Source organism: Ambystoma mexicanum, chromosome 7p, assembly GCF_040938575.1.
Source record: "Ambystoma mexicanum isolate Mex_15411 chromosome 7p, UKY_AmexF1_1, whole genome shotgun sequence".
NCBI lineage: Eukaryota > Metazoa > Chordata > Amphibia > Caudata > Ambystomatidae > Ambystoma > Ambystoma mexicanum.
This window is the reverse complement of record NC_090939.1, coordinates 220,233,107-220,247,631: the sequence shown is the minus strand read 5'-3', so window position 1 is coordinate 220,247,631 and position 14,525 is coordinate 220,233,107. Positions and strand designations below refer to the sequence as shown.

Sequence of the window (14,525 nt, the reverse complement as noted above, 5' to 3'; positions counted from 1 at the left end):
AGGATAACAAACCATTTACCTCAGGTAATGGTCCTTATGATGGATACTCCTTGCCATCCTTTCCTGCTCCACAATGAGAGAACTCTATGGTTTCCTTTACAGTTCCCTCAAGCGCCTTAACACTGGGAGCCTGTGGTCACGGGACATGGTGTTGAGGTATAGATGAGCTGTCCACCCTCATTTCCAGAGTTGAGCAGATATGTTGTAGGTCTTCAATGCTGGAGTTGCACTATGTTGGAAAAATGTTTGCGAATCAGCTAGTACTGACGATTATATATGGGATAAAGCACCCCTTAGCATATGTTATAAGGATTTTGCAAGTCACTGAGGAGTTCCGTGACAAAATGGAGGAACAAGGCCGAAGGCAGAGCTCCTTTATAAGGTCAGGGAACTCAGAGGTGACTTGCAATATCCTTTTTATGTACGGTAGGAGGTATTTTATTGCTTGGAATAAATGGCCACACACAGTCATCCTCTGTAATACCTGGTCTTTTGCTGAATCTAATGTAACAAATATTCAATTTCTTGATACATGTAGTAAATGTAGAATATGTTTGGATTTTTAAAAAAAGCTCACCTGCAGCTCTTAATGTGCTGCCAAAAATAGTTCAAGCAATTTAATAAAATGCCTTCACAATAAATTCCCATTTTGTGCTTTAAAAGTAGTAACATAGAGATTCTTGCGCAGATGTGTACAACTTCAGCAGTGCAAATTGAACATACTACCATGTCTTGGAAACAAGACGACACGGAGCAACACAGGTTCGATCCCCGTGTCCACGCTTAGAAACCTCTGGGTATTAAGCGCGTTATAAATAACCTATCATATAATTTCCAGGTTTTTATATACAGAATGCTGGCTGCCATGTATTATATGATGATACATATGTTGGAGGAGAATCCATGAGAAAGAACATTACCAGAGGTAAGTAATTTGTTCTTCGTTGATAGACATAGACGGCCCCTTTGTATGGGTTGCAATAGGGTTTTACAACAGACTCATCTCGGTCAACAATGTTGTACAGTGAGCAGACGATTTGACACAAAAAAAAGTTTTAAAAAACCCAAGGTTGCTGACGAGTACTGTTGTGATTTTATCTAATAAAAAGTAAATTGAAGATGTTTTTCTCACTTTGCAGTCCTTTGATGAGGACCCATGTATAATATGTCATGAAGAACTACGCCAGGATATCATATATACATTAGAATGTGGACATCAATTCCACAAACATGTAAGTGTTCTCCCTGGTTTTCTAATTAGTAGTATTTGCAACTTATTTTTATTAATTTGAGATCGGACTATATGTGTATGTTTAATAGTTGTGATTATTTCCACATCTGGATATCTGTATCCAGATTAAATATCAGTAAACGATGTATGTGTATTAACATTGTTTGTAATTTCACATTTTGTTTTTTAATAAAACTATGGTCTTAATAGGGCTTACTGAAGGATCCCTGGTAATTACCATGATTACAAGAGGTACATGTCTGTGTCAGATTTGCAATGCTTCTTTTTACTGTCTGTCAGGATCATGACACAGAGGCCTGCTCTCATTGATGCACCCAAAGCCTGTCGGGGAGTGGGTGGCAACATGTTTTACATCCCTTCAAAGGGGTGGCAATACCCCAGGGCTATGGTATTCCCCCATGCACTCATTGCGGCTCCAAGTGACACAGGAAAGGTGTTCACTCCCATGTTTCTTCTGCAAAGGTATTTTATCCTCCTACAGAAAACCGCACTCTAGATCCCCTTTTCAGGAGTCTGAGGAATTAGCTCATAGCTACTGCAAATTGCCTACAGTTTCTTATGCCATAAGTTTAAAGTACAAGTGCTTTGCATCGCAGATGCTGGACATTTTTGCAAAGATCCCAGTACCAACCTTAGAACATAGTTGTTGCATGGTCCCTGGTCATCGGAGACCCTTCAAGCAACCACCACTGCACTTTCCAGTTTGGTTCTCTGAACTGGCCCCACTGGCGATCGGACTATAAATGCCATCTGGTAATTCCTCTTCCGCATCTGAACTAGAAGCTGTGAAAATAGTACTTATTCCCTGCCTTCAAAAGATAATCTTCAGCAAGTTCAGAGACCATCTTTAATGACAAAAAGACCTGGTTCCCTGTGATTGTAGTAGGACATGCGGCTTCCCTAATTATTGCTGTCATGCAAGAACAGTATCTTGATCTTGTGACCTAGCTGCAGACTTAAGGGAGGCCAGTGACTTGGATGCATTGCTGCAGTGGCACTGTAACACACCCCACTCATCCACTAGCATAGCCTATAACATTTATATTCCACTGTGTGAAGATCCAATTTTCTTAATTTATGAGCTCATGGTCCTTTTCTTGCTCGAAGTATTATGATCTGCATCAATGAACCCTAGTTCTCCATACTTTTATGTCCCGTCCCCTTTCCTCCATCCTTGTGGGCGTCCCCCAACATGGGGACGGTACCAGAACCTTTGGCAGAGAAAAGTTGATCTTCCCCTTTAAATTTAGTATAGCGCATGAGGCACCTCACCTCAATCCCTCTTTCCGCACGGACCGTGTCTGACCTGGCAGACAGCGCATCTACTTTTTAAACTTTCCGCTTGCTTCTCGTTTTTGATAGCTCACCCGGTTGAGCGCCCGCTGCTGCGATCTGAGCGCGATCTGCAGGTCGCAGGTTCGAATCCCGGCAACACTAACTCAGCCTTTCATCCTTCCGAGGTCGATAAATGCGTACCAATTTCAGTTGGGTGATATTGTATGTAAATATGTGCTCTGTAAAGTGCTTTGGATTAAGGCGCTATATAAATAACACATCATTATCATTATGTAACCTCTCTTCGGTGCCTTGCATTCCGCAGCACATGTCGGCTGCAGGAGGATTCACAAGATGTGCCTCGTGTGACCGCTCGTTGGCGGCCTCTGACTCCCATGCGCTTTGTCTTGAGTGCCTGGGGCCTGACCACCGCGGGGACACGTGTGCGGCTTGCACCGCTCTCGGTCAGAGGGCATTGAATAATCTGTTGTCGTGGTGGAGGGAGATCTTCCACACTTCTACTCCTCCCCACCTTAAGGACTTTGTCTCCAGGACCTCTCGTCAAGACAAGGGTAGGCTCTCTGTTCAGCATGGCTCAACAGCGCAGTGACTCCTTCGCCAGGGTTCCTCGGATTCAGGTTCTTGCAGGCCCAAGGCCTCTAAGGCTACCAGCTCCCAAGCCGAGGGGCTCTACCGGGCTGTCCTCGGGGGGGCAATCAAGTGTGTCCTCTTCTTCTTACCCCAGGGGGTAAGGGATCGTCTTGTGCCACCTCCAAGAGTTAGTCCTCGGCACGATCCAGCACGACTACCAGCACAGGTGTCAAGGGTGTCCAGCCTACCAGAGCTCGCTCCGAGGTCGTGAGTCAGGGCTTTACGACTGCCGTCCGGCCGCAGGCTCAGTGCCTACCAGAGCGATCTCTGAAGTAGACGCTTCTGCTTTGGGCTCAAAACAGAAGCTGTATCCTCCCATGTCTGAGGTTTCTCAGGACCTTTACACCCTCCCGCCCAGGGCGAGGTGCAAAGCTTCAAAATGGCAGTGAGGCACTTGGAGGATCCCGCCAGCCTGGTGGCCATTTTGGATTCAACTCAAGGCCCGCCCGTGCTTTCAGCCATTGAATAGGCTTTGCAGGAAGATCCCAGTCCCCTTCCCTCTGGAAGCTGCAGCGATCTTTATGGTACAGACATCTGGCCTCCTCAGGGGTACATCTAACCATTGCAGCTTTGTGACCTATGCCTGAGGCGCCTCAGCACTTTGACCAGGTGCAGCACCTCGGAGGGCCGGGCCTCTAGGGATCTGGCGGCTAGTGAGGACCGCTTTTTGAGCTCTTCTTCATGCGTTCCCCTCAGATGAAGGGGCTCCTGAATGATATAGTAAAGGAGGTGATCCCACAGGTGGTGCCTCCTCCTGTGGGGGGTCCTCCTGTTCCTCTGGTGCTTCTGGTTCCAGTCCCGGTCCTTCCCCCAGTCCAGGCCCCTACCGGCTGTTCAGACACCTTTAGCTCCTCCTGTAACACCTCCCCCTCAACAGCTGTTGGGCCTTGTCTTCGGGTCTGGATTTAGGGGGGACCCTGCTGGTACCTGTGTCCCAGGGCCCAGACTCCCCGTGGTCTGTCAAAAAAGGGGGAGGAGACCCAGGAGGATGAACCCACGTCATCCTTTAACACCTTTCATGACCGCCTTCAGGGCCTAGTGGAGTTCTTGGGGGTCCCTCTGCCTGAGGAAGCCCCCCAGGAGTTGAGTGTTAGCAGGGTTTTTGGGCAAGCGCACCACGATCTGGTCTAGCATCCCTCTCCAGAAGGATGTCCTGCAGGTGGCAAGGAAAGTCTGGGAGAAACCCAGGCCCAAGGCCCAAATTAACAAGAAGCAGCACAGCAGGTTCAGGCTGCCGAACGAGGAGACAATTCTCCTGGCATCCCACCCGCTGCCACATTCTTCAGAGGTGGCTGCAGCCTCACTATATTCTAAACCATCGTCTTCGTCCTTGAGAGCCACCTCCAGTTGTTTTTCCAAGTAGGGCAAGGTCCTCGAGTCTTTGGGCAAATGCTGTTATGCCATTTCAGGTCTTCATCTGTGGCAAACCAACGCTGACACCCTTTTAGCCACGGCTAACCATCAGCTGTGGAGGGAGTTCGGGGAGTTTCTGCCTGTCCTCCCTTTGGAGAGCCAAGCCTCCTTCAAGGCCGGTCTTGCGGCTGCCCAGGATGTTGCGCAGGACCTCTTGGAGCTTTTGGTCTCCCACATCGACAAAGCCAGCAGAGGGCTGTGCCTGGGTGTCGAGATGAAAAGGACGCTGTGGATGCATGCCACTAAGTTTTCGTCTGACGTGCAAGAGCGGATTCTTGACCTGCCCTTTGAGGGTATGGACCTCTTTCATTCGTCAACCGATGACGAGTTGACAAAGAAAACCCCCACTCAAACCGCCAAGTCCTTAGCCATCCTGACAAAGTAAGGGCAAAAGTCCTTCCCTCCAGTCTCGGGCAGGATTTGAATTTAAACCCTGCGCTTTCACCGGCTTCAAGGGGTTTCGGGACCGCGGTACGCGGAGGCCTGCCAGGTCACCCAGCAACAGCAGGAGGAAGCAGCAGAGGGCCTTGCACAGGTTTTTTCCGCTCCTCCTTCTCTGCTCCCGCCGAGGAGCAGTGATGTCAAGGCCGGGGAACACAGCTCCCCAATAGGGGGACAACTGGCTCTTTTCCAGGACAGCGGCAAGTATCTTTTCTAGAACCCTTGGATCCTATCCATAGTCTCCACGGGCTTCAGTCTTCCTCTTCCCTTTCCTCTAAAATTCTCTCCTCCTCTTTGTCAGGAGTGGGAGTGAGACATCGACGGGTGGGACACGGTATTCCCCTACCTTTTGACACCTTTTCCCCCCTCTTCTCACGTAAAAAATTCAAAACCACTGCCTCCCCCCCCTTTTCTGAAACACTTTCGCACAGCACAACGGACAACAGACTAACACCAGCGCGGTTTACCTGGCATGTCCAAATAAAAGGGTCTGGCAAAGTCAGGCAATTGATCAGAATCACACACACCTGACAGCCTTTCCCCTTCCCAACAGGGATAAAAGGTGGAACCAGAGAGCACAGTACGAGCACGGCAGACAGCACAACGAGACAGCTAATTAGGCGGAGCAGTTCAAACGAAGGAGAAAGATGGCAGGAATCGAGAGGCTGGCGAGGAGAAAAGTGACCTTGCCCTTTTCGTCACGGACCTGCAGAACCTTTGAGTAAGAAAGCCTAAGACCACAAACAATAGCACAAGGGTCTTGCAGCAGATGTCAACGGTACACGGGGCAAGCCTACGCCGATGAGCAGGAGCAAGAGAAGCTCCCGCGACAGTGGTACCGGCCTTGAATCCAATGAAGAGGATAGCCAAGCGGTCCATCACAGCCGGTGAGTTGAGGGGAGAGCCGATAAGACCCGAGCTCTGTTTAATTGATGATCGCAAAGTGGCAGGTGTTGAACCAAGTTCGAGGAAGTGTTAAGGGGAGACCAGCTGCAGAGGGAAACCTGGCGCAGCAAGGCAGTGGTACATCCTAACCCAGCCAGGCTGGCTCTGGCGGCCTGGTTCCTGACCAGTTGAGGCTTCCGCATGCTCAATTTTTGGATGGCTACTGGGACATCATTCAACAGTCCAGGAGGACCTCTACTCGGTCCCAGTATAAGAGCAAATGGACTAGATTCTGCCATTGGGCTCATGACAAGGGTCTGGATCCTGTCACCTGTCCTCTGGATCACGTACTGGCTTTTTCAGCAAACCTGACGCGCTCTGGAGTTCAGTTGGATACTTGCCGCACTAATTTGGCGGCTATTGGGACTTACAAGAATTCCCCCGAGCATGTGTTCTTCGGCGGCCTACCCAGTTGTTAAGGCCCACCGTAAGGGGTTGTCTAGGCCATTTCCTCCAGTGTATAGGCCACACCCAGTGTATGGGACCTCAGTGTGGTTCTTGCAGCCTATAAGAAACTCATGTTGGCAACAGCAAAGACAGACACAAGTGAATATGATTCAAGAGTGCTTATTTTAACAGTATGCAGGTTGGAAAAAACGCCTAATCTAACCTAAAGATTGGGAGCAAGCTTCGACCATCAAATAAAAAATAAGGCAATCCTTGTGTACTCTAGTCAAAATAAATAAAAGGGCCTATACTACAAAACCTATTGCCAGTCCTTAAAATGAATATAGAAAGAGTGTTGGATAAGAGATACAATAAAGAGAAGTGTTCACAATTAATAGTCAGGATGTGCTAGCCAGGGCTCCCCGTTCCCCCATGTTTTGAGCACGGGATAAGGTGGCACTTCTGAGCACTGCACACGCTGAAACTTTCCCCAGCACGAGCTGACTGTTCTGCTTGGAGCGATATCAGGGTCTTTGATGGTTGAGTCTCTTGGCGCAAAACGTCTCTTTTCTTCTGGGACCTGATGCATCACACCACAACTTAAAGTTCCGTTCACACGGTAGTAGGGGTAATAATGACTCACCACTGGGTCCCCCTCTTCTGGGCGTAGACCCCTCTCGATTCTTAGCCTCCCTTGGTCAGATTCACAATGGCTCTTGTTCACTTGTTTTCTCCTTTTATATTCTCCAGTCTTTGGGTGATGATTTTTCACCCACAGATCCCCCTGTTAGGCAGAAACCTGTGCAGTTCCCTTAGGGACCACTGCAAAATGTTTAAGACTACAGGTGTTAGCAGTAAACCCAATTGGTAGCAGTCTGTACCACCCAGATGTACCTGGTAGTTGTGGCTGAGAAGTCAAACTTCTCTCAAGAAGAGTTAGGCAGTATCTAGAGTATACAAATTAGGTACAAAAATACAGTAACACAAGCAAACACTGACCAAAGCTTTGGTATAAAAGTATATAATTATGTATTTAAAAACACTTGTAAAAATACACTGGCACTAATATGTCAAGCAAGTTCAAACACAGTCACTAGAAATATATACAGCTCCCTGATTAAATTATTCGACAAGTCTAAGTTAAGACACCACTTATTTGCAAAACAGAGGTGAGCGCCTAACCTTAGATGGCACTCCAATAATTCAGTTTAAAAAGGGAGAGAAAAGGCAGAAATAGGAAAGCACACAATACCAACACTTTTAAAGAACCACAGCAAGTCAAGAAAGGAAGGTTTACTGTAGAGCAAAAAGTTTATAGGCCAGGCCCACTCTTGGAGAGAGCAAGGCGGAATGTGCCCAAGATCACACAGTTGAAGTACACTTTAAAAGTCTTTGCAGATAGTTCAAAAAGGAGTTAGATCAGTTCAGAAAAGTTAGGTAACAGGTCCGAGGTCACCCCAGGATAGAGAGTCAAGGATTTACGGGACACCTTGGACAGTCTGTTGCACGGGAGACCAGGTGGGGACACAGTACCTGAAAAGGTGAAAAAGCTCCAGCGGGGGCAGTTGTTCCTTCCTGGCAGCGGGTGCAAGTCGGTACTTCGTCCAGGGGAAGAGAAGATCTCGACGTGGAGGAAAGCTGGAGGTCGTTGCACTGCCAGGGAAGAAACCAGCCGCGGAGTTTCCCGGTTAAAAGGTACTATCCTTTTATTTGCTGTAGTGGTGAAGCGTGAAACGTGGCTATCTGGCCGCCGGGGTGCTTGGCACGGGCGATTCGACCACGAGACGATCCAGGAAGGTGAAAAAGGGAAACTGGTTAACCCCACCAGCTCAAAGGAAGAAGACTCTCCTGGAAGAAGATCTTCTCTGTCGTTGTGGTGAGTTCGGTTCAGCAGGTCTCCCGGTGGTGTCGTCATTGCATGTCGGCTCAGCTTCTCCCTCTTCGGATTCTTTAGGTCCTGTGGCGACTTCTGAAGTTCCAGTCCCCAAAGCCCTGCTTTTATGCAGAAAGCCCCCATTCATCAGTCCTAGCTGTCACTCAAACATGCTAAGTGGTGAGCCGGGCGGCTCACCACTGGGCCAATCACACACGAGTGTGACTTGAGTTGCCGAGGCAGCTCAGTCCAGGGTGCCTATTCCCCCCTCCCACACATCCTGTAGACCCAGACAGAGTGGCACCACTTTTGGAGGCTTCTGTGCAGAAGCCCGCCAAAAGTGGGACAAAGGGCTCGACTTGGGTTGGAGTCACAGAGGCGAACACAAACGCCATTTTAAAACCGAGTCCTGGCAAAAAGACCCAACCGGGGAATAAATATTATATAAATAACCCGGCAGTATCTTTAACATTGCACCAAAAAAAGTGGTACGTTTAAAATGAATGGGAAAATCCCATAGGAAATATTCCGGTGGAATATTTCGTGTGGTAACCACTGCCACCAGCCAGAAACTCGACAAGGGGGGGACTGGACAGTGCCCCCTTGAAAAAGAGACCCAGGGGCAATCGAATTACCCATACCAGTACTTCCACAATATGATGGTTTGTACTGGTTCTGTTCACAATTTAAGACTAGTAAGGCCAATGGTAACTGTAGATGCCCTGGGAGACAGTAGTCAGTCCCAGGGTATGGAGTCTATGTTTGGGGGCCACTATGACAACCCTGTGTTACTGCACTGAGGGTGCTGTGTAACACACTTACCAAAAACACATGAAGCCCTATTGAGTAAAAGACCCCATAGCCCATAAAACATATTACAAAGTCAAAGGACATTCTCAAATCATGCCTAAGAGTGGGAGAAAGAGTCTCACTCTTAGCAGGAGAAGAAATTAAACCCCAAAAATCCAGCAAAGCTGCTGCGGGACTCACTAGGTTTGGGAAATTAGCCTATACAGAGAATTCTCCCTAACACCCCCTCAGCCGGGCTCAAGCCCCTTCTTGACTGTTCGCCTCCCTCGGTCAGGTTCGCTACGGCGTTTTGCGACAACACTTGTTCCTGTTGTATTCTCAGGACTTAATGTCCTTTTAAAGAATACTCAGTGGATACTTCTTTACCTTCCTCTGTCGTGTTCACTATGGCTAATCACAAAGAGTTCCTTCTTCCTTCTCTCTACTTTGCTGGTGAAAGACTTTCGACTGTATAGAGGATTTTACAAGACCCATGTATGACCACTTTGACCCCTTTGGTTAAAACCCTCCTAAGGCCTTCTGGTATTGGTAGTTCCAAAAGTGCGGGATTCACCAGCCTCTAAATGTTCTTTGAACTTCCCTTCTTTAGCCACTTTGCAATTTTCATTCAACACAGTTCGATTTCTTATTGGCTGTCCCCTCGACCCAAAGACTGTGAGGAACTGCTTGGCTTCTTTGGCATCCGGAGTCAAGGACGGTACCACGTTAGCAGGCATCTCTCTCCGTCCTGCTTATCTGCGTAGGCAGGCTCTGTGTACCATTGACATCTGCCGCTAGACACGTTGGCTATTGTCCACGGTCTTGCAGTTCTCTGCTGGGAGGTTCCGCAGGTCTGGATTGGAAAAGGGCAAGGTTGTTTCGCTCCTTGTCGCCCCGTCAATGCTTGCTGCCTTTCTTCTCCTCTTGAATTGCCGTGCTGGATTAGTTGTCTCGCCGTGCGGTCTGCCTTGCTCGTCCTGTGCTCTTGTGCTCCACCTTTTATCCCTGTGGGGGAAAGGAAAGGGCCGTCGGGTGTGTGTGATTCAGGTCAATTGCCTGACTTTGCCTGACCCTTTGGTTGGGACATGTCAGGTAAACACTTTTGTTTTTAGACGGTTGTTTTCCACAGTAGGGGAAAGTGTTTGTGTTAGAAAAAGGGGGGCGGTATCGTTGCTAAGTGTTCTACGGCATGGGGAACAAGTATCTCAATAAATTATATTCCTCGTCCTAAGGTTGGTGGTGATTTCGGAAGTTTGGGTTTTTTAAATGAGTAGGAGGGTTTGTGGGAATTGCAGTTATTGCTCACATTCGACTGCGGAAAATTATAATCAGAGGGACAGGATTGGTAGGGTTTGTGAAACTAACGGAAATGGCCGGGATTGTGAAATGAACCGAGGGGATTGTGGGAACAGTAGTGTTTTGTCAAGGTAGCCTGGGTGTTCGGGAATTAAATAGGAAAACGGGGATCCTGGGAGCTGTGGTTTTGGGGCTTAACAGGGTTTGGGCTCCTAGGGTATCTACTAGATACAGAGGGGTCATTGGATTTGGACAAGAGAAATCGAATGAGAGGAAGGGAGGCAGATGTGGTACAGCCTACGAAGGTCTCTGGGATCTCACCCTACTCTCCTCCTTCCCCGGTATAATACTGCGTTTCACCTAGGCTATTCCCCTGAGCATAACCCTGTGCTACCCTATCCAGGTGAGCCTTTCTCACGCTTTCGCCCCCCGGGTTGGGATCTGAGCGTGTCGGCCCTTCCTTGGCCACCTGAATAAGGGATTATTGAGGTTCGCTTGGGAGAATACTCCCAGGTTTCTCACAAGCCTTACAGCGCAAACCTTTCCAGCCGATGGCCTCTGTGATATCCACTTGGTAACACTAAAGACAGTTTTACTGGTAGCTCTCCCCTCTGCATGCCGGGTCAGTGAACTGCAGGCTTTGTCTTCGTGTGAGCCCTTCGCAGCGTTTCACAACAATAAGGTCATCTTGCGCACTCGCCCGAATTTCTTGCCCATGGTGGTCTCCCCATTTTATCTGAATCAAGAGATCTACCTTCCGGTGTTCTTTCTGAACCGCAGTCAGGAGTAGAAAGGGCCCTACATTCCTTGGACCTGAAGAGGGTCCTCAACATTTACCTCTTTCAGACGAAATCCTTCAAGATGTCTTAGGCATTGTGACTTTTGGGGGTTCCTCCCCCCGCTCTCAGGCTTCCATGCTTCCATCGCTCATTGGATGGTTCAAGCCATTTCTTAGGTGTACACGGCCATGGGCAAACCAGTTCCGAAGGGAATTCACGCTCACGCGGTCAGAGCTAAAGCCACGGCTGTCCCGTTCCAGAGACATGCTTCTTGGGATGTCATCAGCAGGGCGGCTACCTGGGCCACTACATCGGCCTTCTGTAAGCACTATTCCCTGTATACCAGCTCCAGGAGCGATGCTGAGTTCGGGCAGGTGGTTCTGAAGAACTTTTTTTGCATTATCTTAGATATGAGGCAGATTGTCAAGGCTCCACCCTATCTGTCTTGTTCAGTGAAATCTGAAAAGGGTCGTATGCAGGGGCGTTGCTAGGGGGGGGCTAAGGGGGCTATAGCCCCTGATCTTTTGGTTGTAGCCCCGGATAGAATCTCAGGAGCTACAGCCAAAAGGCCAGCTAGCCCTCAGTCCCAACAGCTCCAACATCAGCTTAGCCCCGGGTCTTTTCCAGACCTACCAACTCCCCTGGTCGTATGGTATCACAAGAGTGACACTGACACAAAAGTTACAAGTTTCAAAATCTTTATTAGATAATTGGGGGTTGCCTGTAGCTGGGATGGGAATAGTCTCTACCATCAAATAACTGAGAAAACACAGTCCTAGTAAGTCTATGTCAAATCAAAATGGCCTATACTAATAAAACCTAATGCCTCCCCCATCTCTTATATAAAAAGTGTGTAAAGGGGAATGTGTATACAAAGGAAAGTCAGTGTTATAGCATAATGGATCAAGGTGGCTGAGTCAGCTTTCTCACCACGTTGCACAGCGCGGTATAAGGCAGTCCCCGTAAACAGGATAACGCACTCTGGCTCAGGTTATCAAAAAAAAGGCAGTCCAAAACGTGGGTCGAGGCCTGATTGGCCTTCCATGTTAGTCACTTATTCCAGCTTTCCAAAAAGTTCTGTCACAGTTCAACACAACGTTCACATAGGTCTCCCTCTGTCGGGCTCGGACTATTCAACCAAAAAGTACCTGATTCAACATAGATCTCCCTTCCCCCAAACTTCATTCCCCTTCTTTAGGGGTTCCCTTCCCCTAACTTATTTAATGTCTCCAGTCTCCTTCAGTCGTCCTCGGACCTTTAACTGATGTCAAAGACTTTCGAATCTGCAAGGCTTTTACCATAGATCTCTGCAGGACCACTTTCACTTCAGCTCTCCCTTAATATTATTTGCCCCAATGTCTTTTGGTATTGGTAGTTTAATGCCACAATCAGAAAAGTTCAAAGAAATCTTCCCCTTAAAGCAATAACCTTTTAACTTCCCTTTTCGTCGGGGTTAATCTTGACCATTGCGCATTTCGAAGTTTGTTCACTTTGTCGCTTTATAACAAGACATCAAACACTTTCGCAGACACTTTCAAGTGGGCTATTTCCTTTCGCCGGACCACTCCCCTACTCTGTTTCACTGACTTCAGTCATCGGTAACTTGAAAGTTCATTACTGGTTTTCTTTCCTTTGTGTCTCCTCAGCATGCGCGCAACCTTCAATTGTGAGATACACTGTTGCGGCTTCAATCTTTCCTTGACACAAACTGGCCTTTCATGTCTTTCGCTAACTCAATGGTTGTGTGCATTCCTTTCTTGTCTCTGCTGCTTTGCTTCACGAGTCAAAGCTGATACCACAGGCTTGGCCTCGCCTTCCCAACTCTGTCATTCACCCGGGAGGGTCGCTGGCATCCTTGAAACACAATGCAGGTTTATTCTTGTCTGTGTTTTGGCTTTCTCTGCATCTCCTTCACGCCTTCCTGGAGGCAATGACCCCCTGCAGGGAACTTCAGGGTTTCCCTACCCTTTGTTCTGGTCCCTTGATGAGTTTTCCTGCTCCAGTGGGTTGGCCTTCGTTCTGGGAGATCTGCTCCTTCTTGTGTCTCACCTGTCTGAGTGTGCCTCTATGCCTCTATTCCACCTTTTATTCGTGTGGGGGGAGCTAATGGGTATCAGATGTATGTGATTAAGTTGAAGTGCCTGACTTTGCCAGACCTTATTAACGGGACATGCCAAATGAGATATGTGTTAGCCTCCTTACTCTGTCGCCCTCTTCCTTGGCCCATTGTTTGTGTAGAAAGGGGGCAGATGTTGGGACATTGGAGAATCCGACAAAATAGGATGGTGTGTGGGCAGAGTAAAGGGGGGGATACTGTGTCTCTCTCACCATCGGCTGCCTCAACCCCAATCCCGAAGACCCCTCGCCCAGGTGATCCTCCTAGGGTCTAGCAAGTGGGACACCCTTTGATTTCTCGCATCAACCACAAGGATGGAGGAAAGGGGACGTGACGTATGAGTAATTAAAGTTACCATAGTGACGAGTACTCATAGTCCCCTTTCCTCCATATGTCCCACCCACCTTCCCCGCTAGTATGCCAAAGGCTAGTATGTAATGAGCGTAGCCAGGTATCTAAGCGTCCGATTTGTTCATAGGGGACTGAGGTGAGGCGCTTGAGGGCGGGGTGTTCCCACGCTCTGCGCGCTATACTAAATTTAAAAGGGAAGCAATTTTTTACGGCCTTTCTGGTACCATCCCCATGTTGGATCCTGCTCAATTCAACTAAAAACTCCTCTTCGACCGTCTTGACGACCTGGGTGTCACTTACACCAACTATGCGGATGACACCTAGGTCCTCATTACTCTCACTGGCTGCTATGAGAAGGACTCTGTTAAGCTAAATGAAATCTATCTAGAAATACAGGCCTGGATGGCCACACACAGCCTCTGCTTAAACAATGATAAGACGGAGCTACTGATCGCCGGCACCCAGGTCCGTCTAAATAAACACGACCCCCATTACCAAACGTTCATCCTCAATGGTAATATCATCAAGGTCGCCAAAGAGATCAAAACCCTCGGCGTCCACCTTGACTCCACCGTCTCCCTCAAAAAGCAAGAAAAACCCCACACCCTCCACCACAGCCTATAGTAAAAAATTGATTAATGCATGCAAACCCTTCCTGTCTAACAGCTGCCTCACCCTTGCCAGGGCCCTGATTTTATCCAAACTGGACTACTGCAACACCCTATTCTTAGGTTCCACCAACCACAACCTAAATAGACTGCAAGTTCTCCAGAATAACGCCCTTCGATGAGCATTAAACATACCTCGCTCCAATCACATCTCCACCATCAGACGGGATTCTCAGTGGTTACCAGTACATGACAGAATTAAACTATGTACGCTTGTCATCACTCACAAATGCTTATCTTTGACAGCACCCCAATACCTAATTGACAAATTCACAAGACACAATTCTAC

The 14,525-nt window shown here is 48.2% G+C and overlaps 1 protein-coding gene across 2 annotated transcripts in view; it reads left to right on the top strand.

The window, feature by feature from the left end:
• TTC3 (tetratricopeptide repeat domain 3) overlaps positions 1-14,525 on the top strand; it is a 2,698,168-nt gene that overhangs the window by 2,637,892 nt on the left and 45,751 nt on the right. For both annotated transcript variants that reach the window (XM_069636090.1, XM_069636092.1), the window contains exon 45: positions 1,140-1,232. In XM_069636090.1, the coding sequence (XP_069492191.1) occupies positions 1,140-1,232 (93 nt within the window). The remainder of the gene's footprint in view (positions 1-1,139; positions 1,233-14,525) is intronic.